Genomic DNA, 27,787 nt, shown 5'->3' on the forward strand with positions numbered 1-27,787 from the left:
ACAAGATGAGGCCCAGAGGGAAGCCGATTAGTCAGAGATGGCATCTGATAATATGAAAAGAGCTGCACAGTTGTCTACAAAGTATCTAGCTACTAAAAAGACATTATGCTGAGTAACAGAAAAAATGTCATATTTGTTGTTTTTCACCTGACAGCTTTTCCTTGGCCAGCCTACAAGGTTTACTTTGATTTCTAGCACACAGTACCTGATATATTTGTTAAATCGAGAACTATTACAATCAAGAAAGGTCAAAATAGTTTAGAGGCATTGGTTTTAGAATGACATGAAAAAAACAACGTACTGTATGTTTGTCTACCATAGATTTGTATCAGGGTGTAGCCAGAACAATATTAACAGAGCTCAGTCTGTAGTGAATGTAGTATACAGTACATTAGCACATTAATTATTTTAAAGTTCTGTTACTAAGACATTTATTTTGCTGGCTGATTAAATAATTTATTCTCACATTTTTGTTTTTAAAGGCTTATTATTACAGATCTAAAATAATACTGCAATCAACTAAATCCTTTTTTGTCCAGATTGAGTTTTTCAGTAAATAAAAGTTGCATTTATCTGTTGTATGTGTCACAGCATATTTTAAATTCCAATAGTTGTCAGGTGGAGTGCTGTACTATAAATAAACATGCTTTATAATCAGCCAATTCATAATAAAAGTCCTTCCTGTTCTTTCTAACAATGTGTACAAAAACCACATACAGTACATAAGCAATTAAAAAGTACCCCTTAACAAACAGTGTTGGCAATAATAATACTAGTAATCCATACAATACTAATACTGTATTATCTATATATGTTAACTATTATACAGTATGTAGACGTATTTTAACAGTAAAGCAGCCCAGAATATCAGTAGCAGTCCCAGTAAGTAATGTATCTTTGCGGATATGGCTAATGCTTCAGTGAAAGTCTAAGGATGGACTGGTATAAGCTTTAAAATTGTGGAGACAATTGAGAAGCAGTGGAACAGGTTTTAAAACATTCTAAATATAATGCAGGACAGGTGCATTCCTAAATTTGGAGTTAGTAGGAAATTAAAAAAAAAACTCCACAATAAAAACTATTTTAATAAAGAATTGAAAATAAGTTGCAAAGGAAAAAACAGCTGTATAAGGTGTATAAGATTAATACCTCCAGTGTGAATTGAAGGGCATATGAGAACATTAGGGCAACCATTAAGAGGTATATTAGGGAGGCTAAAAGGCATTTTAGAGAGGAATATAGCAGATAAGATAAAAGATGACCGAAAGAGATCCTTTCAGTATTTTAGTAGTTAAAGAACAGTCAAGGAGGAGGTGAAGTGCATAAGAACAGTAAAGGGAATTAAAAAAACACAGACAGTGAAAAAGCAGATGCTTTAAACTTGAGTTTTTCTAACCTTCCAGTGGTAAACCGGATTACAATGGAGGTACTGAGTAATTTGGAAATTGTATAGGGAAAATTACTACTTGGATTAAATAGGCTGAAATTTAAAAAAATCACCAGGACCAGATAATATTTATCCTCGAATTCTTAAGGAAGTTAGCAAGTACATATTTTTAGGAAGTCACTGCACATGGGGGAAATTCCGAAGAACTATCCCATTATATAAAAAGGGTGATTGGGCAGATCAAGCAACTATAGGCCACTAAGCTTAACATACATCACAGGCAAATTAATGGAAGGAATTATTAAGGGAAAGTTTGAAGCAACACATGGCAAAATAAGGAATTTTACTGAACCGAACATGGGTTCAGAAGAGGGAGGTCATATTTTACCATCTTGCTAGAACTGTATAAGGAAGCAACAAAAAGATATTATCAAAGTGGAGCATATGATATTATTTATCTTCACTTTAAAAAATTATTTGATAAGGTATCACATGAGAAGTTGGATATCAAACTAAAAGAAGAGGGAGTTCTGGGTGTTGTTTATAGATAGGTGAAAAATTGTTTGAGACACAGGAAGTAGAGGAATATGGTGAGAGGAACCTTATCAGAATTGGCTGTTCTACAGGGGTCAGTTCTAGGGTTGCTGCAGTTTTTAATATTTATATACTAGGGGGCTTTGCCCCCTGCTCGCTTCGCTCACCAACCCCTGTGTTTGGTTAATCGGATATACAATTTTGAAAGCTTCTTTTTTCTTTGGAACTGTTTCCATTTCATTATTTGCACTTTTACTTTAAAGCTTTAGTAAAAACAATATTTGGAATTACCTTTTCTTCAAGATCGCATTGAATTTTGAGTTTGGTTTTGGAGATACATTGTGACAACGCAATGTATAACTGCCCGTGAGTGAATATCATTTCTTTTTCTCTAATAAATAATCTGACTTTTTCTAATGTTTGTCCCTGTGATTTGTTAATTGTCATAGCAAAAGCTATTCTCACGGGAAACTGTAAACATTTGAATACGAATGGCATATGAAAATCTCCTTTGGTGTCTAATGTTATCCGCGGAATATATACTACATTACTTTTCTTGTCGCCTGTTAAAACTGGATTGCTTCTCCGTGATCATAAATATAGACTTGACCGAATTGTATTTTCTTTGAAATTAAACTTGTTGTTTCTTTAACTGTTGCGGGACTACATATTCTCATAGTGTAAGTTTCATTATTGTGTAAATCTATGTTTTGTGCATTGAATGATGCAAAGGCAAAAAGATTATTGTAGACTCGTATATTTTGCCTGTAGTGTTTGTGGATTTTGCGGTGGGCTGACGTTCTGCCTGGGGTTTGTTCCTGACTTGCACCCTGTGCTGGCAGGGATTGGCTCCAGCAGACCTCCGTGACCCTGTTTTCAGATATAGCGGGTTGGGAAATGACTGACTGACTGACTGTTTGTGGATTTCACATATCCCAATCATCAAATCTTTTAATTCTCTTGGATATGCCTCCCACTACTTTTCCCTGATTGCAACACGAATTAGAGAATCCACAAGTTTCTGACTTATACTTTAAAACCTTACAATATTTCCATAATTCTGACATATCACCTATGTCCGTATATTCGATCTCTATTCGTATTTCCGTTATTTCACCAAGTAATCATTTCTCTTTTTTAGCGCTAATGCGATCTTTATCTTTTGTTTGATACTTTCAAATTTTTCTGCTTTTATATTCTCTTAACTTGCTCTGTATGTGTATCGCGCCATGATTTTTTGTGTCTTTTGAATTCCACTATTTTCATTATCTATAACCTGCTCTTTATGTGTTTCGCCCCCTCGTTTTTGAACCTCTTTATGACGTTTTACTTTACTGTTTTCTACTCTTTGCCTTTTTTTTCTGATCTCGCTTTGTCCTGCTATTTTTTCCATTACACCTGTTCCTGATGATTAATTTCTTTTTGTTTGCGCTAATGTGATCTTTACTATCTTTTTGTTGATACTGTAGCAACCTCCGCATCCGGCTCGAAAAGAGAACAAGTAAAAAAAACAGACTGATATAGTAAAGTCTCACAAAAGGTTTACTTGAACAATAGCCGACTTCGTAACCCCAAACACAACCTTCTAGCACCCTCTCCAACCCCTCCTCCCCCGGGTCTCCCCCTTACCAATTCAATCAATACCCTGCTGTCAGTCTTCTGTGCTGTACTCCACCCTCCCTCAATCAGACCTAACAGTTACTTAAAAAAAAAGGCTTCATCCTGGCTGGGATGCTACAGTACTTTCGAATTTCACTGCTTTCATATTCTTTACCTTTCTCTCCATGTGTATCGCGTCATCGTTTTTTTGTGCCTTCTGAATTCCACTGCTTTCGTAATCTCTTATCTGCATTTTTTTCTCTCCACCTGCTTTTGAGTCTCTTTTCTTCGTGTTGCTCTTTCTTCTTTGCTTAGTTGTTGACGTTTCATCTAGAATGTATTGTCCTTATACGCTTTATATGAACTGAGAGCACAGGATCTGTGTGTGCTACGTTCCTTTACAAGGCTGAGTGTTTTGCTGCCCGTGGTCTTATTTAATATTGGTTGTAAGTAGGGTGTGTCTTGCAAGAATCTCATGTTCCATGTCCCCGCGAGACGGTCCTGGGACAATCTCTGGGCACCAAGACTCATGTTTACGGTCCCCACGAGACCCTCCGTGACCAATTTCTTTTGTGACCAATCTCTTTTATCTCGCAGGTCTTTTAAGTGTCTTCCGAGAACTTCCGAGATGATCATGTCTCGTCTACCTGGTTTTCCTTTCCAAGATTTTTTTTTATAATAGAGAGAAATGATTTTGAATATAAGTAAAAACTGGTTAAATTTTCAGATTATACCAAGATAGTTGGATTGGCAGATAATCCATAATCCATTGAATCATTACGGAGGAACTTGGACAGCATACAGGCTTTGTCAGATTTGTGGTAGATGAAATTTCTTTGCAATTAATTGTAAAGTATCACATATAAGTAATAAAAATATTAGGTCTGAATATACAATGGGAGGTCGAAATATGAGAGGCCTTATGAGAAGGATTTAGGAGTTGTAGTAGACTTGACACTATCAACTGCCAGATGGTGCTCAGAAGACATTAAGAATGCTAATGCTAAGGCTTTATAATGCGCTGTTAGACCTCACCTGGAGTACTGTGTGCAGTTTTGGTTTCCAGGCAACAAAAAGGACATAACAGAGCTGGAAAAAACCCAGGGAAGAGTGACTAGGCTGATTCCAGGGCTACAGGGGATGAACTATAAGGAAAGATTGAAAGAGCTGAGTCTTTTCAGTTTAAGTAAAAGAAGAGTAAGATGAGACATGATTGAAGTGTTTAAAATTATGAAGGGAATTAGTACAGTGGATTGACATTGTTATTTCAAAATCAGTTCATCAAGAACACAGGGACACAGTTACAGACTTGTTAAGGGTAAATTTCACACACATGCTAGGAAGTTTTTCTTTGCTCAGAGAACCATAGATACATTGAATAAGCTATCAAGTAGTGTGTTCGACAGTAGGATTTTAGGGACTTTCAACACTAGACGTGATGTTATCTTGGGAGAATTAAGTAGGAAGAACTGGCAAGATTTTTTGAGCTGAATTGCCTGTTCTAGTCCAGATTGTACTAATGTTCTAATGTTGAAACTCAAAGTAGAAGTTGTAGGCGTAAAGTTGGACAGTTTAACATCTGTGACAGAGCGACGGGCATTAAGCAAACTCCTGTCAATCATGAATAATCCACTGCATCCACTGAAAAGTGTCATCTCCAGGCAGATTTGTCACTGTCTTGCTCCACTGACAAACTGAGGAGATCGTTCCTCCCCCACAGTATGCGACTCTTCAGTTCCACCCGGGGGAGTAAATGCTAACATTAATTTTATTTTTATTTTTTTCATTTTTATTACTATTTAATTTAATATTGTTTCTTTGTATCAGTATACTGCTGCTGGATAATGTGAATTTCCCCTTGGGATTAATAAAGTATCTATCTATCTATCTATCTATCTATCTATCTATCTATCTATCTATCTATCTATCTATCTATCTATCTATCTATCTATCTATCTATCTATCTATCTATCTATCTATCTATCTATCTATCTATCTATCTATCTAGAACAAAACTACTCTTCTAAAATTCATCATCTCTATGGAATTTCTTCTTCTTGCAGCCCTGAAGATCTTTTTAACCATTTGTCACAAGTTTAGGTAAATTATAGGAAAATAATAATATACAGTATATGTTTGTGCTGTTCTACTATATAAGGCAGGACTGGTGTCCAGTTCATTATTTTATTTTGTATAAGTATCACAACTTCAGTAATACCTCATTCTGCTTGTACATTTACATATTTTTTTAATTTGAAAAGTAAACTATTTGTATATACTTTCTGCTCAATGTTTGAAACCTTATTTTAAAAGTTTTCTATTTGTTCTTTTTCAGCTTCCTTGGAAATCATTAACCAGCATCATAGAGTACTATTACATGTGGAAAACAACAGATAGATATGTACAGCAGGTTGGTAATGCACCATATTTTAAAAGAATGTTCCCTTTAAATTGTTGCACATTTTGCAATGTGTTTGAATTATAGAATAAAAAGTTTTTTATTAAAAATGATGTATTTACCCCATATTTATTTATCAAACTATACTATATTGACATATAAACAGATTTACATTTTCTAGGTGGTTTTAAAATGTCGATCAACAGCACTATAAGAAAATTGTGGGGAGATATTAGCTGAAATGTAAATGATCTTAGAAAATTTATGATTGCCCTCCAGTGGCCAAATGTTTTCCAAAAAGTTAATAATTTTATTTCTAAACATCCGTCGAAATTTTGAACTTGCATTATCATTTAAACAGTTCTTGTAGTAGAAGAAGTAAGAATCTCTGCAAAAATAGGGAGAATGAGTACAATCTCCACAGGTCATCACTGAACCTGCAATTAAATCAGAGTGCCTGATGCTGTTAAGCAGCACTACTAACCACTGAATCACCATGTTTCTATAAAAGGTCAATGTAGAATAATTCATTTTTTTAACCACTAACCAAGTATTGACAATTACTGGAATTACTTATTAATGCCAATTAATTAAAAAGAGGACTATTCCAACTTTTTAGGAACAGCATCAGTTTGATTCTATACATAAAAAAATCTTGGCAAATAGTTTTATAATTGCACAGTTCTCTGATAATTGTTTACATTCAAGATTTATTAAGGCACAAATTGCATTAAACATGACTAAGCCACCACATGATTGGTTTACCACCTATTGCTATAGCCAGTAGGGTCAGTCTGTCAGACATATTGTATAATACAGTACATAGTGCCTTGATTAAAGCCTTTTTCTTTCATAAGGAATCAGCTGGTTAATGGATTTAATGTAACAGCATCAAAAATACTAGCTATTTGCAAGTCTGTAGTATTTACCCTAAAACATGCTCATTGCAGAAGTCAATGGAGATCAAATATACTTACTAATGCATATATTTTGAAGAATAATTGCTCCTGTAGTTTACTATTTATAGTGGCAAACTTTTTTATATAGTGTTTCATAAGGGAAGTTTAATTCTGTTGTCTGTTTAGTTTGATGTTTATACTAAAAAGATACATATGCAATACTGTATCTCCTCAGATATTTTTTCAGCCTGTCCAAAAGTGTACACACAGTATTAGATTTGTGTTGGTTTCTGTTCAAAAAGGATTTCAGAAATTATAATTTAATAAAGTCTTCATTGCCAGGAATAAATTGGTTTAGTTGCTAATAATAAGTTGTATCACTAGAATGTAGTGATTTAAATTCCGCAATCAGGGGAGCATGTTCGGAGATAATGGTTGATACCAAAATAACAAACCTTACCTTTAAAAATGAATAAATCTCTGAGTATTCAAAATAATCCTTAATGGAATTAAACATTATCGAAGCAGGTTTGAGCAATGCAGTGTTTGAATAATGCATTTTTGACTGATCCGAACCAGGGTCTAATACACAATCAGCATGTCCTAACATTATGAACTTAAACAAGTTCATATTTGGGATTGCCCCTAGAAGTTCGATCATAAATTCTTCATCATCTGAGTTTAGTACATTTAGTATATGCTAATCACACCTGTTTTAATTTAGTTTAATTTCTCCATCGCTATAATATAGCATCATTCGAGGTCTGCTGTTGCCCCATTAGCAGCTATAAAAGAGCTTGCCCTGTTGATCAAAATCACTCCTAGTGTCTTCTTGTTAAAGGTGAAATTAAATGATTGACAAATCTAGTTTCTTTTCCATTGAAACTGATCCCTGGTACTTTCATGCATCTCTTATAGAAATTTTATATCTACAGTCATAGAACTGAGACGTAAGAAAACTAATTTTCTCCTAACTCATGAGTGAGGGATTTAACATTTCTTAGTCATTTTAAAGAACTCTCATTATTATGTGGTCTTTGTTTCCAAAGAGTTTATCTTCTTGGGTGGGAGCTAAACATTATATATATCAAGATTTTTTTAACTTTGTGTGAAATTTTACATTTGGAAGTGTCTAGCTTTTTCATTAAATATAATATTATGCTAACTGCACTATGACTATGTCTCTCCCTCTCCCTGTCCCACACCAGTAGCATGAAACCCCCTACAACATGGTCTTCCCAAATGAGGCTCCTCATCAAACTCTTCATAGCCCCAGTTCTCTGAAATGCTAGGTAATATAGCATACCAAAAACATGTGATTCTCCCAACAATAGCAATTAATTAATGCAAGGAATATTATATGTCAATGGAAGGAAATACTTAAGTGATAACACTGTGAATAAAAAACAGAAGAAGAATAAAATACTGCATATCAGAATAAGAAAAGAGTGCAGCATTAAAAAATGAAAAGACAAAAGAAATATAATAAAAAGGGGCAAGTGTGAGAACAAGGTGATAATAAATATCAATAGTAATAGATTCATTAAGGATATTAAATCTAAAGCAACAGAGTACTCAATAGATCAGCACCTATATATTGTTACGGCCTACCAAAAAGTCTAGGGATATATATAAATAGGCCATACACAAGTGAGAGAGAGAGAGGGAGAGAGACAAAACACAAAAACCTAAATAAAAACAGGCTCCATTTATTGTCAAAAAAACACAACACACAAAATATGGAGAAAATTACACAAAACAAGCAAGTCAGGAGAACCACACTAACATAGCTGTCTAATTTCACAAAGTTTACAGGGAAATACAAACTATTTGCATGTATTACTTAGATGGCTAGCTTGCAATTATATTTCTTTAATAAGCAACCAAAAACCCAAAGCCAGACCATCCAACCCTAACTCTCCATGCCTTGCTCCGCCCACACACACTCTCTGTGACCTAAAACCCAAAGAAGCTTAATTTATAAACCTACACCCCACCCATAATCCAGGTGAGTTAATTAATAAGCAACTTAAGTGGGTATTTAGGGCAGGACCCATTTAAGGTAAACACCAAATTAGAGTAAAAAACAAAAGTCTAGAGTAGCTCGTAACAATATTGTATATGGAAACACTTCTGAGTAGTGATGGGTGGAGTGAAGCCTCATGAAGTATCAAAACATTTGAAGCAATTGTGTCGGAAATAGTATCGAAGCTTCGAAGCATTTGACACTCACCTCTTTAGTGACCCCTCCTGGCCATTTTCATTAACATTACACAAACTCATGATCCACTTCAATGACGTCTGTTATAACTCTTATTGCTTTTATTTTTTCGCTGCTACAGACTGACAACGAAGAGAAGGGTTCAACAGCAACTTCTAGTGTCTGATGTCTAAAAAATATAAATATCTATTCTAATAAAAGGCAAAGCCCTCACTGACTCACTGACTCACTCACTCACTCACTCACTCATCACTAATTCTCCAACTTCCCGTGTAGGTAGAAGGCTGAAATTTGGCAGGCTCATTCCTTACAGCTTACTTACAAAAGTTGGGCAGGTTTCATTTTGAAATTCTACATATAATGGTCATAACTTGAACCTATTTTGTCGCCCATATACTGTAATAGACTGCTTCTCGATGGCCGTGGGAGGCGGAGTTGTGTCTCGCATCATCACGCCTCCCACGTAATCACGTGAGCTGACTGTGACCCCAGTACGTAAAGAACAAGGCAGAGCTCAAAAGAGCGCTGAAGAAAAGACGCTTAACACAATTGAGAAGGCAGAAAAAGAATATCAAGCGAGTGAAGCATACAAGCATATTCATAAGTGCAGCTACTGCGGAAACAAAGCAGGGTGTAAACCGTAAGTTTAAATTAAGTTTGTAGACACGCTCCTTAAATTAAGTTCATAGACAGGCTGCCGCTGGCGTTTGTCATGCCACAACTAGCACGATATTCGCGGGATACAAGTTTAATGAGAGGACGCAGGGTGTAAACAAGAGTTTTAATCACTTTCTAACTAAGTTAAAATTTCTGGTGAAGGACTGTGCTTATGCAAATTTCGAGAGACTGTGTTTGTGGGGGGGATTGACAGTTAAAGCAGGGGGAAAGTTACGTCAGCATCTCCCCTTCCATTCACTTCATTATGCTCTGAGCTGAGCTCCGAAGCTAACGCGGTCTTGCGGAAGCAACTTTGTGACGCTGCCACCAAATACTCACAGAAAAATCCATAAGTTAATACACACGCTGTCTCTAGGACTTCTCCACACTCTGAATTCTCCAGGCACTACTGAGAATAATCTAATTTTGAGTGTTGGGACACCAATAATATTACTGAAAACCTTACAGCCACTGAGACTTTGTAACGGCACGAGACTTCAGGTCAAGTGTCTGCAAAAGAACCTAATTTAGGCAACTATTTTTACTGCCGGTTGCTCAGGGGAGAGAGTTTGTATTCCTCGCATCCCCGTTACACCCTCTGATCTCCCATTTCAATTCAAACACCTCCAATTTCCAGTAAGACAATTGATAAGTCTCAGGGACAGACCCTACAAAAGATTACATTGACAATCATGTTATGTTATTTTTAAAATGTTACCTTTTCTTAGCACAAGCACAGCTCAGAAGCTTCGATGCATGTGCTCCATAACGCGTAAAAAAAAATAACGCATTTAATCACACTTTGCATTCCAAGCAAAGGGGAACTTTTGTCAATGCATGATTTTCTGGTACATCGATTACATTGATGCACACATCAGAACTACAAAAATGGAAGAAAGCGCGTTGCTAGGACTAATCGGAGGCAAATTCAATTTTGAAAGACTACCCGATGGAAGCCTTGATAAAAGCGTGTTTTTTGTGCAAACTGTGAAAAAGGAATTTGCATACCACCGACGCACTTCAACCTTACGGTATCATCTAAAAGCAAAACATGTTACAGCGAGCACAGAAACTATGTATGATGTTAGCACTACCAGTACGAGTTCAAGTACCAACAAAATGTTTTGGCAGCTCAAACCTGATGAAATGACTGGCTTCAGGACCAAAATTCGTAAGACAACATCGGTCAAACTTACAAATTCTCTTGCAAAATGGATTACTTTGGACTGTAGACCACTAACAGTGGTGAAAGATAGGGGGTTGGAAAATATGCTACAGTTAGCGTCAGGTTATCCAACTTTCCAACTGCTGTGCCGAAAGACTTTCAAGTAAAATTAAACAGCTTTATGACACTGAAAAGCAAGCAAATTTAGATGCATTACAGAAAGCGGACTTTGTGGCTTTTACTGGGGCTCATTGGACTTCCCTGACCGTTAGTAATTTTAATTACATCTAATTACAGAATGTTCAATGATCACACTGTTTTAGCCTAATGTACTAAATAATTTTGGCTAAGGTTACTCGGAGTATAAAGGTGAAGCTGGTCAAATTACCTTTTGTTTTTCTGCCTTATTTTTTAAGAAGAAAAACTGCACTTTATGTTGAAATTTTTGTTATTATTATTTAAAGACAATGCCATTCTGAACATGTACTTAAAGTACTTAGAATACCACTTTATTTTTAAGTCTGCCCAATTTTAGCCAGGGATGATATTTTTGTTTCTGTTTTGAACTAAAATGCAGTTTAAATGCATTTTTTTTCAGAAATTAAAAGACCTTGAGTTTACAATATTCATGTCCATGTCTATTATTTGATTCTGTCGCCCACTAAAACCCTTTTAAATTAAAAAAAACATTTGCGCTTTGGGACAAATTTTCTTGTGTGATTACATGCGATTAATCAAGATTAATTAATTACAATTAATTAGACTAATTTTTCGAGTCCCACCCCTAATATATATATGTAGACATGTATATATATATATGTGTGTGTGTGTGTATATATATATATATATATATATATATATATATATATATATATATCTATACTAATAAAAGGCAAAGCCCTCACTCACTCACTCACTCACTCACTCACTCACTGACTCATCACTAATTCTCCAACTTCCCGTGTAGGTAGAAGGCTGAAATTTGGCAGGCTCATTCCTTACAGCTTACTTACAAAAGTTGGGCAGGTTTCATTTCGAAATTTTACGCCTAATAGTCATAACTGGAAGGTATTTTTCTCCATTAACTGTAATGGAGTTGAGCTGGAATGACGTGGGGGGGCGGAGTTTCGTGTGACATCATCACGCCTCCCACGTGATCACGTGAACTGACTGTCAACGCAGTGCGTAGAAAACCAGGAAGACCTCCAAAAAGCTCTTAAGAAAACATGCATTATATAATTGAGAAGGCAGCGAAACAATAAGAAGCGAGTGAGTGACATATACTACCATATTCATGAGTGCTGCTACCTCGGAAAGAAAGCAAGGTGTAAACCTAAACTTTAAATTAAGTTCATAGACAGGCTACCCTGGCGTTTCACATGCCCACAGGTAATGCGGGATACAAGTTTAATGAGAGGACGCAGGATATAAACGAGAGTTTTGATCACTTTGTAACTAAGTTAAAATTGTAGGTGAAGGGGTGTGCTTATGCAAATTCCGAGACTGTGTTTGTGGGGATTGACAGTTAAGGCGGGTGGGGAGTCACGCCATCATATCCCTCCCATTCATCTCATTTGCTCTGAGCTGAGCTCAGCTAACGCCGTCTTCCGAAGCAACTTCGTCAGACTGCCACCAAATACTCACAGAAAAATCCACAAGTTGTCTCTAGAGTTTCTCCACACTGAATCCTCCAGGCACTACTTACAAAAGGTTACATTGACAATCGTGTTACGTTATTTTTAAAATCTTTCCTTTTCTTAGCACAAGCACAGCTGAGAAGCTTCGATGCATGTGCTCCATAACGTTAAAAATAATGCATTTAATCACACTTTGCATTACAAGCAAAGGGGAGCTTTTGTCAATGCATGATTTCCTGGTACACGATTACATTGATCAGCGCATCCCGATTCATTTTACCCTCGCACCACCTTAGTTTGAGAAGAAGTATGAAAAATATGAGGTTAACACAGAAAAACAGATCACCAATTCAAGCTTTATGAATAATCGATTCGCCATCAATAATTGTTTTGGTAAAGCCATCCTCCTTCCATTTTATAATTTTTCCGCCATTAGCCATGATTAAATGAACGGTAAATAAAGTAAGAGCAAAGCGAGGGTGACTTATTTAGGCAGGCATATATATGACAGCAACACTCATGACAATGTCAATCATGTTACGCTATTAGTAAAATGTTTCCTTTTCTTTTCATTACTTCTTTAACACACTACTTCTCCGCCAGTAGGCGTGGGTATTTTGATATATATATATATATATATATATATATGAATGACCTCCAAAGAGCGCTGAGACTTTTGATATCATGAATGTGTCTGCAAAAACTGTGGTCTCCTGCCCTGCAAAAGTCGAGCAGCCAGCGCGCGTGCATAGCTGTGCCGCCTTTGAGACGCTGACTGCGCTTCTGCCTTAAGTCAAAGTGAGCACTTTTAATTTTTTTCATCCTCCCCCTGCGCTATAGCCCAGACAAGTGCAAACACGGGACCCCTTTTCTACACCACGGCAAAATAATATTAAGGCGATTCACACTTTCTTTTGCACGTATAAGATTATGAAGACACGCACACGAGTGGAGGACTGACAGTGCCATCACAGCTGATTAATGGCGGGGACGTCTCACCAGTCTACACAAGACCCACCGCGACTGTCCCCAAAAGGCGATCATAACGCCAGCGAACACATCTCTATACTATATAAAAGAAAAAGGCAACTTTCCTTTCTTTACACCTTTTTCCTTTTATCCCAAACCAAAGCCTTTCTCTCTTAACACTGCAGAGGACACAAAACTAATTTTCTTTAAATGCCGGTAAGGCACATTACCAGAGGCACAAATTTGAACGTTCACATAGAAAATGTAATTTCTATACCACAGCCGTCGTGTAGCGCCTTTCAAAAGGGATCTACTACCGAGAGATGATCCATATACATTTTAGCTGCTGTTAGTTACTTACCTGTTGTGTTACACAGTCTTTAAAATGTAGTTTACCCGCAACCACTCCAGTAGTGCTCAATGTACCTGTACTTCTTAAAACGTTAATGTTTTACTGTTTAATAACTTATAGACTATATTTTATTATTTTTCCCTTGCACTCAGTGACCAAAGCTATACACACACATATAGACACATACAAACATACACACAAGTATATGTATGTGTATATATATGTATGTATGTATATATATATATATATACACACACACCCCTATCTACATTATATATACATATATATATACACACACACATACATACATACATACACACATATATATAATTTGTGTGTGTGTATGTATGTATGTGTGTGTATATATGATGTAGATAGGTATGTATATATATATATGTATATGTAGATATGTAGATATGAAGATATGTATGTGTATATATATATGTATATATATATGTATGTATGTGTGTGTGTGTGTATATATGACAGCAGCAATCCAAGCTGTGAGAAAACAGTAAAAAGGAGGCATGTCAGACGTCGTGGTACATTTTCTGATGCAGCTACGAAAACAACTTTGTGACGCTGCCAAATACACAAAACAATTACTTTGACAATCATGTTACATTATTTTTAAAATGTTTCCTTTTCTTTTCATAACTTCTTTAACACATGACATCAAGCTAAGCTGGTATTTTACTATATATATATATCACAGCGACACTCATAACAGTGACAAAACAATTACATTGACAATCATGTTACGTTATTTTCAAAATGTTTCCTTTTCTTTCTCTTTCCTTCTTTAACACACTACTTCTCCGCTGCTAAGGGTATATATATATATATATATAGATAGATAGAGATATATATATATATATATATATATAGAACAACATATATATATATATATATATATAGATAGATAGATAGATAGATATATATAGATAGATATATATATATAGATAGATATGAGAACAATATATATATATATATAGATAGATAGATAGATATATATATATATATAGATAGATAGGTAGAAGGCTGAAATTTGGCAGGCTCATTCCTTACAGCTTACTTACAAAAGTTGGGCAGGTTTCATTTCGAAATTTTACCTAATGGTCATAACTGGAAGGTATTTTTCTCCATTAACTGTAATGGAGTTGAGCTGAATGCGCGGGGCGGAGTTTGGTGTGACATCATCACGCTCCCACGTGATCACGCGGAACTGACTGTCAACGAGCGTAGAAAACCAGGAAGACCTCCAAAAAGCTCTTAAGAAAACATGCATTATATAATTGAGAAGGCAGCGAAACAATAAGAAGCGCAGTGAGTGACATATACTACCATATTCATGAGTGCTGCTACCTCGAAAGAAAGCAAGGTGTAAACCTAAACTTTACATTAAGTTCATAGACAGGCTACCGCTGGCGTTTCACATGCCCACAGGTAATGCGGGATACAAGTTTAATGAGAGGACGCAGGATATAAACGAGAGTTTTGATCACTTTGTAACTAAGTTAAAATTGTAGGTGAAGGGGTGTGCTTGTGCAAATTTCGAGAGACTGTGTTTGTGGGGGATTGACAGTTAAGGCGGGTGGGGGAGTCACGTCATCATCTCCCCTCCCATTCATCTCATTTTGCTCTGAGCTAAGCTCACTAACGCCGTCCTCGAAAGCAACTCGTCAGACTGCCACCAAATACTCACAGAAAAATCCACAAGTTAATACACACGCTGTCTCTATAGAGTTTCTCCACACTGAATCCTCCAGGCACTACTTACAAAAGGTTACATTGACAATCGTGGTTACGCTATTTTTAAAATCTTTCCTTTTCTTGGCACAAGCACAGCTGAGAAGCTTCGATGCATGTGCTCCATAACGGCTAAAAATAATGCATTTAATCACACTTTGCATTACAAGCAAAGGGGAGATTTTCTCAATACATGATTTCCTGGTACACCGATTACATTGATCAGCGCATCCCGATTCATTTTTACCCTCGCACCACCTTAGTTTGAGAAGAAGTATGAAAAAATATGAGGTTAAAACAGAAAAACAGATCACCAATTCAAGCTTTATGAATAATCGATTCGCCATCAATAATTGTTTTGGTAAAGCCATCCTCCTTCCATTTTATAATTTTTCCACCACTAGCCATGATTAAATGAACGGTAAAAAAGTAAGAGCAAAGCGAGGGTGACTTATTTAGGCAGGCATATATATGACAGCAACACTCATGTCAATCATGTTACGTTATTATTAAAATGTTTTTCTTTTCATTACTTCTTTAAACACACTACTCGCCTATGCTGGGTATATATATATATATATATATATATATATATATATATATATATATATATATATATATATATATATATATAGATATATATATATATATGAATGACCTCCAAAGAGCTCTGAGACTTTTGATATCATGAACGTGTCTGCAAAAACTGTGGTCTCCTGCCCAGCAAAAGTCGAAGCAGCCAGCTGCTGCGTCATAGCTGTGCCGGCCTTTGAGACGCTGACTGCGCTTCTGCCTTAAGTCAAATTGAGCACTTTTAATTTTTTCATCCTCCCCGCGCTTATAGCCCAGACAAGTGCAAACACGGGACCCCTTTTCACACCACGGCAAAATAATATTAAAGGCGATTCACACTTTCTTTTGCATCGACATTATGAGGTCCCTCAGCTCGGATTATGGACACGAACAGTGGAGGACTGACAGTGCCATCACAGCCGATTAATGGCAGGGACTTCTCACCAGTCTACACAAGACCCACGCGACCGTCCCCAAAAGGCGATCATACGCGTCAGCGAACACATCTCTATACTATATAAAAGAAAAAGGCAACTTTCCTTTCTTTACACCTTTTTTCCTTTTATCCCAAACCAAAGCCTTTCTCTCTTAACACTGCAGAGGACACAAAACTAATTTTCTTTAAATGCCGGTAAGGCACATTACCAGAGGCACAAATTTGACGCGTTCACATAGAAAATGTAATTTCTATACCACAGCCGTCGTGTAGCCTTTCAAAGGGATCTACTACCGAGAGATGATCCATATACATTTTAGCTGCTGTTAGTTACTTACCTGTTGTGTTACACAGTCTTTAAAATGTACGTTAATGTTTTACTGTTTAATAACTTATAGACTATATTTTATTATTTTTCCCTTGCACTCAGTGACCAAAGCTATACACACACATATAGACACATACAAACATACACACAAGTATATGTATGTGTATATATGTATGTATGTGTATATATATATATATATATACACACACACCTATCTACATTATATATATATATATATATACACACATACATATACATACATACATACACACACATATATATAATTTGTGTGTGTGTATGTATGTATGTATGTGTGTGTATATATGATGTAGATAGGTATGTATATATATATATGTATATGTAGATATGTAGATATGAAGATATGTATGTGTATATATATATGTATATATATATGTATGTATGTGTGTGTGTGTGTATATATGACAGCAGCAATCCAAGCTGTGAGAAAACAGTAAAAAGGAGGCATGTCAGACGTCGTGGTACATTTTCTGATGCAACTACCGAAAACAACTTTGTGACGCTGCCGCCAAATACACAAAACAATTACTTTGACAATCATGTTACATTATTTTTAAAATGTTTCCTTTTCTTTTCATAACTTCTTTAACACATGACATCATAAGAAGCTGGTATTTTGCTATATATATATATCACAGCGACACTCATAACAGTGACAAAACAATTACATTGACAATCATGTTACGTTATTTTCAAAATGTTTCCTTTTCTTTCTCTTTCCTTCTTTAACACACTACTTCTCTGCAAGCTGCTGGTATATATATATATATATATAGATAGATAGAGATATATATATAGATAGATATAGAACAATATATATATATAGATAGATAGATAGATATATATATATATATAGATAGATATGAGAACAACACTATATCAATGACAAAACAATTACATTAACAATCATGTTACGCTATTTTAAAATTTTTCCTTTCTTTTTAGGTACCTTCTTTAACACACTTTCTGCTGCGAAGCTGGTATTCTTCTAGTATATATATATATACTAGCAGAATACCGCTCGGCGCGGAGAAGTAGTGTGTTAAAGAAGTTATGAAAAAGAAAAGCAAACATTTTAAAAATAACGTAAGATGATTGTTAATGTAATTGTTTTGTCATTGATATGGGTGTTGTTGTCATATCTATCTATTTATATATATCTGTATATTATATCATATATATATATATATATATCTGAATATTATATCATATATATATATATATATAATATATAGCAAAACACCTGCGATTGGCAGCGGAGAAGTAAAAAGAAAAGGAAACATTTTAATAATAACGTAACATGATTGACAATGTAATTGTTTTGTCATTGTCATGAGTGTTGCTGGCATATATATATATATATATATATATAATTTTATGCAGGTCCCGTCCAAATGGACGCCCGGAATCCTGCCGCTACGCCAGATGTAAAAGGCGCTATATAGCCCGACCCTGCACAGACCACGCGAGAGGCAACGTGTACAAAAACACACAGGTTTTATTTTCTTCAGCCGTGGGCACACGCCTTCCCCGTGTCCCACAGGCCCAACACAGTCCCAAACACAGTCCCAAAACACAATCTACAATTCTCCACCACTCCTCCCAGGCAAGCTTCGTCTCCTTCTTCCTCCCAACTCTGGCTCCTCGAGTGGTGGTGGCTGGGCCCTTTTATAGCCCACCGGAAGCATTCCAGGTGATTAACCACCTGGTCCCATTGCACCTCCGGTGGGGCTGAAAGCTCGCCCAGCCGGGCTGTGGAAGCAGGCAGCTCCCCTAGCTGCCACGCCCGGCCCCAACCAAGCTGTGGAGGACTCCATCTCCCATGGAGCCCCGCGGGTGGTTGGGGAATCACCGACGGCCAGGAGGCTGCCACCAAGCGCCCCGGGAGGTATTGACTTCCCATGGCGCTCCCCGAACATAAGCAACAGAGGCGTCCCTACCGGGCATGGGACCCGGCTGTCCTTCACAATATATACACACACACACAGACACATATATAAACATATATATACATATATAAATATATATATATACACATATATATACACAGTTATATATATACATATATACACATACTGTATATATACACACACACATATATACATACTGTATATACACATATACATATCTACATATATACTGTATATACACATATATATACAAATCTACATATATATATCCATATATATATATATTAGGGGTGGGACTCTATTAAAAAATTAATCCAATTAATTAGAGGCTGTGTAAGAATTAATCTTGATTAATCGTATGTAATCGACACGTAAATTTGCCCCAAATCGCAAATGTTTTTTTTTAATTTAAAAGGGTTTTAGTGGGTGACAGAATCAAATAATAGACATGGACATGAATATTGTAAACTGAAGCTGTTTTAATTTCTGAAAAAAAGCCTTTAAACTGCATTTGAATTCAAAACAGAAACAAAAATATCATCCCTGGTTAAAATTGGGCAGACTTAAAATAAAGTGGTAGTTTAAGTACTTTAAGTACATTTTCAGAATAGTATTGTCTTTAAATAATAATAACCAAAATTTCAACATAAAGTGCAGTTTTTCTTCTTAAAAAAATAAGTCAGAAACATAAAAGGTAATTTGACCAACTTAATCTTTAAACTCTGAGTAACATTAGCCAAAATTATTTTGTACATTAGGCTAAAACAGTGTGATCATTGAACATTTTGTAATTAGATGTATTAGAATTACTAACGGTCACGGAAGTCCAATGATCCCCAGTAAGAGCCACAAAGTCCGCTTTCTGTAATGCATCTAATTTTGCTTGCTTTTCAGTGTGCACAAAACCATGCTTTTATCAAGGCTTCGCTGGTAGTCGAAATGATCAGTCGTAGGAACGCGCTTTATTCCGACTCTAACATTTTTGTAGCTGTGATGTGTGCATCAGTGTAATGGATGTACCAGGAAATCATGCATTGACAAAAGTTCCCGCTTGCTTGGAATTGAAAGTGTGATTAAATGCGTTATTTTTAACGCTGCTATGGAGTACATGCATCAAGCTTCTCAGCTGTGCTTGTGCTAATAAAGGGAAACATTTTAAAAATAACGTAACATGATTCTGAGTTAACCTAATATTTTTTCATACGTCCCAAACCAAGGAGATGCGAAGGTAAAATGAATCGGGTAGCGCGCATACATACTCAGTACATCCCTCTCGAATCAACCTCAATGTCGGCATTAGAGGCGAAGACTCTACAATTGCACCACAGCGTGGCTTGTCTATGCTAGAGTATGTATTGTAGATCGGGTATATATATACATTTATATATATATACCCGCGTATCGCAGTGGAGAAGTAGAAGTTATGAAAAAGAAAAGGGAACATTTTAAAAATAACGTAACATGATTGTCAATATACAGTAATTGTTTTGAGAGTGTTATTGAATGTTGCTGTCATCAAGGATTTGATTATCATTATTTGTTTCAATCAGGTCGTATTTGTACGATGTGTTGTGTTAAGTTACATTCCGTGTTTGTCAATCGCTGTAAAGATAAGAGGTTTCATTCATCGATTAGTTTCTTACTGCATCAATAAACAGCTCGCCTTCCTCTTTATCTGAGATGTGACAAACTGCATGCACGGGTTTTTTTACACTGTCTTCCTTTAGCAGGACATTCACTTTTTCCACCGTGTGCTTTGTTTCCGCAGTAGCTGCACTTATGAATATGATTGTATGTATCAGACGCTTCATATTTTTTTGCTGCCTTCTCAATTGTGTAATTCGGTTTTTGTTCAGCACTCTTTGGAACTGTTGCTTTTGTCTGTGCACTGCGCCAGTTCACACGGAGCCGCTTGGTGTTCTTGCATCGAAGGTTCCCAGCTGTGCTGGTGCCATCTCGTAATGTCAGCTAAGACCCGCACTTAAAAGTTTCTCTCAGTTTCAATGAGTTTGTGCCAAACACCACCCTGACCATCTCATCTTCCTCTGCATAAGCACAGTCCTTCACACGTGAATATTTACCGCAGTGTTTGTATTGGATTGCCGCTGATGGACGGCCTTATATGGGCAGGCACTAAATTACAAACGCTAGTGGCAGCCTGTCTATGAACTTAATTTAATATAAACTTACGGTTCACGCCGTGTTTTGTTTCCGCAATAGCTGTACTTATGAATATGCTTGTATTCATCATTTGCTTCATAATGTTTTTCTGCCTTCTCAATTGTGAAATGGCGTTTTGTGCTCATCGCTGTTTGGAGTTCTTCCTTGTTCTCTACGTACTTACGTAGGAGGGTGATGATGTCACACGAAACTCCGCCCCCCACGCCATCTCCAACTCAACTCCATTACATTATATGTAGAAAAATAGGTTCCAGTTATGACCCTTACGCGTAGAATTTCGAAATGAAACCTGCCCAACTTTTGTAAGTAAGCTGTAAGGAATAAGCCTGACAAATTTCAGCCTTCTACCTACACGGGAAGTTGGAGAATTAGTGATGAGTGAGTGAGTGAGTGAGTGAGTGAGTGAGGGCTTTGCCTTTTATTAGTATAGATATATACTGCTCAAAAGAATTAAAGGAACACTTTTTAATCAGAGTATACCATAAAGTCAATGAAAATTATGGGATATTAATCTGGTCAGTTAAGTAGCAGAGGGGGTTGTTAATCAGTTTCAGCTGCTGTGGTGTTAATGAAATTAACAACAGATGCACTAGAGGGGCAACAATGAGATGACCCCCAAAACAGGAATGGTTTAACAGGTGGAGGCCACTGACATTTTTCCCTCCTCATCTTTTCTGACTGTTTCTTCACTAGTTTTGCATTTGGCTACAGTCAGTGCCACTACGACACTGGCGATACCTGGACCCTACAGAGGTTGCACAGGTAGTCCAACTTCTCCAGGATGGCACATCAATACGTGTCATTGCCAGAAGGTTTGCTGTGTCTCCCTGCACAGTCTCAAGGGCATGGAGGAGATTCTAGGAGACAAGCAGTTACTCTAGGAGAGCTGGAGAAGGCCATAGAAGGTCCATAACCCATCAGCAGGACCAGTATCTGCTCCTTTGGACAAGGAGGAACAGGATGAGCACTGCCAGAGCCCTACAAAATGACCTCCAGCAGGCCACTGGTGTGAATGTTTCTGACCAAAGAACCAGAAAGACTTCATGAGGGTGACCCAAGGGCCCCATGTCCTCTAATGTGCCCTGAGCTCACTGCCCAGCAGCATGCAGCTCGATTGGCATTCGCCATAGAATACCAGAATTGGCAGATGCACCACTGGTGCCCTGTGCTTTTTACAGATGAGAGCAGGTTCACCCTGAGCATGTGACAGAAGTGAAAGGGTCTGGAGAAGCCATGGAGAACATTATGCTGCCTGTAACATCATTCAGCATAAGCAGTTTGGTGGTGGGTTAATGATTGTCTGGGGAGGCATATCCATGGAGGGTCACACAGACTGCTACAGGCTTGACAAAGGCACCTTGGCTGCCATTAGGTATCAGGATGAAATCCTTGGACCCATTGTCAGACCCTATGCTGATACAGTGGCTCCTGGTGCACGACAATTCCTGGCCTCATGTGGTGAGAGTATGCAGGCAGTTACTGGAGGATGAAGGAATTGATACCATTGACTGGCCACCACACTTTCCTGACCTAAATCCAATAGAACACCTCTGGGACATTATGTTTTGGTCCATCCAATGCCACCAGGTTGCACCTCAGACTGTCCAGGAGCTCAGTGATGCCCTGGTCCAGATCTGGGAGGAATCCCCCACAACACCATCTGTCATCTCATTAGAAGCATGCACCGATGTTGTCAGGCATGTATACAAGAACACAGGGGCCATACAAAGTGCTGCATAATTTTGAGTTGCTGCAATTAAATTTTGCCAAAATGGACTAGCCTGCCACATAATTTTTTCACTCTGATTTTTGGGGCGTCTTTGAATTCAGGGCTCTGTAGGTTAATCATTTTCATTTCCATCAAACGATGTGGTATCCTTTCGTTCCTAACACTTTACCCAGTCTATATCAGTATAGATATCCAGGAGGATTTCTTTTTCCCATTGAAATCTGATGTGTTTTCAAAGTGTTCCTTTAATTTTTTTGAGCAGTTTTATATATACACACACACATATATATACATATATATGCATATGTATATGTATATATGTATATATGTGGATGTATATTTATATATATATATATATATGTGTATATATATGTGTGTATATGTGTATATATGTATATACGTGTATATATGTATATGTATATATATGTATATTTACAGTATATATATATATGTATATGTGTATATATATTGTGGAGGACTGCCGGCTTCCCATGCCGGTCCTCACCCCCTGGCCGCCAGGAGGAGCTCTCCCGACAGCAGGATCGTGCCCCGAGGTCCAGCAGGGCGTTATGGACTATATGGTATTTATACGCAGCCCTGTTGGATACTGCTTATGGGGTCTGTGATGCCTTATGACCCGGGAGTACGTCACGGTCACGTGACGGGAAGGAATGTCATTCTCCCGGGTTAAACTAATGGATTGATTGCCCTGACCCGGAAGGAGTAAGGAACTGTGGACTGCTGGGACAGAAACACCGCCGGGTCAGGGGCTATAAAAGGACGAAGGCTCAGTCCAGACGCTGAGCTGTGCTGGGAGGGAGAGGAGCAAAGTGTCTGGGCGAGGAAGAGTAATTAGTATACTGTGTTAGAATTAATTTCTTGTTTATGAGTAGTGTGGAAGGTGCTTGGTGCACATTTGTGTTAAAAAAAATAAAGAGTCTTGGACTTTTACCTGAGATCTGGAGTTGTACCTGATGGTTCAAGGGAGCACTAGCGCCCCCTACTGCCACACTGGCGTAGTCGGCAGGATTCTCTGGCCTTCTGCTGGCTGGGGACCTGTTTTTAAAATAAATATTGTGTGGGCAGATAACCTCGGTGGATCCCCCAGCTTTGCACGGAGGCACCCAACTCACCCGCTACCGAGAGAGCTGCAACTGTGAGCGCCATCCCTTTCCGAAGAACGATGGGCAAGAAGACCGGAAAAAAGAAGATCAGTCCCAACTGGGTGCAGGACTTGTCGGACGCCGAGAAGACCTGGACCTACCTGACCGCGGAAGACCGAGAGCTAATTCAGGCTGAGCGAGCCCGGGTAGTGCAACTATCGGGACACGGCCAGCGGTCGAGTGCATCTGATTCCCCAGATGCTCCGTGGATATCGCCGCCTCACATCACTAATTCTCAAACTTCCCGTGTAGGTAGAAGGCTGAAATTTGGCAGGCTCATTCCTTACAGCTTACTTACAACAGTTGGGCAGGTTTCATTTCGAAATTCTACGCGTAATGGTCATAACTAGAAGCTATTTTTCTCCATTTACTGTAATGGAGTTGAGCTCGAAAGTCGTGGGAAGCGGAGTTTCATGTGTCATCATCACGCCTCCCATGTAATCACGCAGTACGTAGAAAACCAGGAAGAGCTACAAAAACCGCTGAAGAAAACATACATTATATAATTAAGAAGGCAGCGAAACAATTAGAAGCGAGCGAGTGACATATAAAACCATATTCAGCGGCTCACATGAACTGACACAGTGCGCAGACAAAAAGCAAGAGTTCCAAAGAGTGCTGAACAAAAACTGAATTATACTGCTACGCTGAAATAGACAAACCACACGCCGTGGCGCAATAGTAGAGGTAGCGCCGGCTTCTGAGGTTCGATTGCCGAGAGGGGATGCACTGAGTATGTATGCGCGCTTCCCGATACATTTTAGCTTCACATCCCCTTGGTTTGAGATGTATGAAAAAATATGCGGTTAACGCAGAAAGACAGATCACCAATTGAAGCTTTATGAATAATGGATACTTTATTCGCGATCAATGATTGTTTTGGTAAAGCCATACTCAGTGTATTCATTAGATGAACGGTAAAAAAGTAAGAGCGAGGGGAGGATGACTTATTGAGGCACGCAGGCAAAACTACAATAGCATTTGGGCTCGATGTACTGTAGTACGCGTCAACTCGATCTGAATTGCGCGATCACATTTGAAAAAATATATCTTTTCAAGTTCTATTTAGTCCATATGTGTCAAACTCAAGGCCCACAGGCCACATCCGGCCCGGCGTAATTATATCCGCCCGAGATCATTTTATATATTATTGTTATTAATGGCCCGGGGATATGAAGCGCTGGTAATATAATAAACTACAGATCCCATAATGCAGCGCTTCAACTGCCTTGCCGAACACTTACTGCGTCAATCAAGTCTAGCTTATGATGCTGCAAGTTATTCCGAAGCTAGCCCACACGATGCCGAAAAGAAAAGGTGATTCTGAACATAGAGCCTTTAAAAACCGATGGGAGGCTGAGTATATGTTTACTGACATTGCCGGTAAACCCGTGTGTCTCATTTGTGGAGCTAATGTGGCTGTAATTACAGAATTTAATCTAAGACGGCACTATGAGACAAAACATCAAGATAACCTGAAAGACCTGAATGCAATGCACAAGATACAGAAAGCAGAAGAGTTAAAGAAGAATCTGACACTTCAGCATACGTTTTTACCCGTGCAAAATCACAAAGTGATTTCAAGTGAAGCTACTTTTATGGGAGACACAAATGCACCAGTGCAACTTGCCCCACTTTCCCTGTTGCCAAGTAATGTCGAACCAAGTCGGCACAACTGTGTTCCCAAATACACACTTTGCTGATAAACTGATCGCACTGTGCACTGAGTTCGCACGGCGCTTTGGTTACTTTGAAGAACAAAAGAAGAATTTTCAGTTGTTTCGCAACCCATTTGCTGTCGATGTGGAAACTGCACCTGTGCAGATTCAGATGGAGGTGATTGAGCTGCAGTGTAATGGCACACTGAAGACAAAGTACGATACTGCAGGGCCCGCTCAGTTTATTCACTCAATTCCCGCACAAATGCTCCAGCTCCGTCTACATGCGGCTCAAACCTTGTGCATGTTTGGTACCACATATCTGTGTGAGAAGCTCTTCTCAGTCATGAAGACTAACAAAACAGCACACAGGAGTCGCCTCACTGATGAGCACCTGCAGTCCATCCTGAGAATCTCCACAACACAGAACCTCATACCAAACATAAACAAACTTATTTTCAAAAAAAGATGCCAGGCTTCCAGCTCTGATAAAATGACATAAGAGCAAAGACAACTGAATGATTTGATTTGTTATTGCTGAAAAGAACACATTTTATTTATATTTCCAGGTTTTGTTATGCACCATGTTCATATTTGAATTTGTATAATTTTGACAGGATATATTTTTATGGAGAGCAAAATCTTTTGGGATATTTAAAATTTAAGTTTATTTTTTATATAAAATTACATAAGAGTAAAGAAATTTGAATGTTTGTTCTTTTAACGTTTACTTTATTTCTAACTTGTATAATTTAGACAGGATATATTTTATGGAGAGCAAAATATTATAGTTATTTAAGGTTTGAGTTGATTTATTCCGGAATAATATTCTGTCAACTAAATAAAAATTCCTTCTATTTAAAATTTAAATAGAACTTGAACATATACGATAGTTGTGTGTGTGTGTGTGTGTATATGAATATATGTAGGTATGTATGTATATATGTGTTTATATATATGTGTGTGTATGTATATATATGTATTTATGTGTATATATGTGTGTATATGTATATGTATGTGTATATGTTAGATATATATATATATGTATAAATATGTGGATGTATGTGTATATATGTATGTATATATGTGTGTGTGTATATATATGTGTATATGTGTCTATGTATATATGTATGGATATGTATATATATATGTTTATATATGTGTGTCTGTGTGTGTATATATATATATATATATATATATATATATATATATATATATATGCCAGCAACACTCATGACAATGACAAAACAATTACAATGTCAATCATGTTACGCTATTATTAAAATGTTTCCTTTTCTTTTCATTACTTCTTTAACATACTACTCCTCAAGCTGGTATTCTGCTAGTATATATATATATATATATATATATATATATATATATATATATATATATATATATATATATACTGTATATATATATATTTATTTATATATATATATATATATATATATATATAAATATGCCAGCAACACTCATCGCAATGACAAAACAATTACATTGTCAATCATGTCATGTTATTATTGAAATGTTTCCTTTTCTTTTTCATTACTTTAACACACTACTTCTCCGCTGCGAAGCACGGGTATTTTGCTAACCCTCATTTTGTTAACCCTCATTTTGTCTTGAGATCACATTTAATGGCCTTAAATGGTTTTTTTTTGGTTTGACTTAATTAAAATGGAGTAGATAGAAAATAAAGGTTTATCCCTGGACTTTGCCATGATATAGGTAAGTACATTTGAGAAAGAAAAGGTGAAATCCTTAAATCTGCCTCGCAGTTAGGAGACCCGGGTTCGCTTCCCGGGTCCTCCCTGCGTGGAGTTTGCATGTTCTCCCGTGTTCGCGTGGGTTTCCTCCGGCGCCCGGTTTCCTCCCACAATCCAAAGACATGCAGGTTAGGTGGATTGGCGATTCTAAATTGGCCCTAGTGTGTGCTTGGTGTGTGGGTGTGTTTGTGTGTGTCCTGCGGTGGGTTGGCACCCTGCCTGGGATTGGTTCCTGCCTTGTGCCCTGTGTTGGCTGGGATTGGCTCCAGCAGACCCCCGTGACCCTGTATTCGGATTCAGCGGGTTGGAAAATGGATGGATGGATGAAATCCTTAAATCAGTTGTTATTATTCAATCAAGTATTGAAATATTTCATTTATTAATACTTTACAATATTTTGTGGAGCATGAAAGTAACGAGTTTGCTACAAAGAA

The 27,787-nt window shown here is 37.4% G+C and overlaps 1 protein-coding gene across 2 annotated transcripts in view; it reads left to right on the forward strand.

Annotated features, from left to right (window-relative positions):
* LOC120539470 (metastasis-associated protein MTA1-like) overlaps positions 1-27,787 on the forward strand; it is a 335,861-nt gene that overhangs the window by 214,439 nt on the left and 93,635 nt on the right. For both annotated transcript variants that reach the window (XM_039769548.1, XM_039769549.1), the window contains exon 10: positions 5,856-5,930. In XM_039769548.1, the coding sequence (XP_039625482.1) occupies positions 5,856-5,930 (75 nt within the window). The remainder of the gene's footprint in view (positions 1-5,855; positions 5,931-27,787) is intronic.

Source organism: Polypterus senegalus, chromosome 11 (genome assembly GCF_016835505.1).
Source record: "Polypterus senegalus isolate Bchr_013 chromosome 11, ASM1683550v1, whole genome shotgun sequence".
NCBI classification, from domain to species: domain Eukaryota; kingdom Metazoa; phylum Chordata; class Cladistia; order Polypteriformes; family Polypteridae; genus Polypterus; species Polypterus senegalus.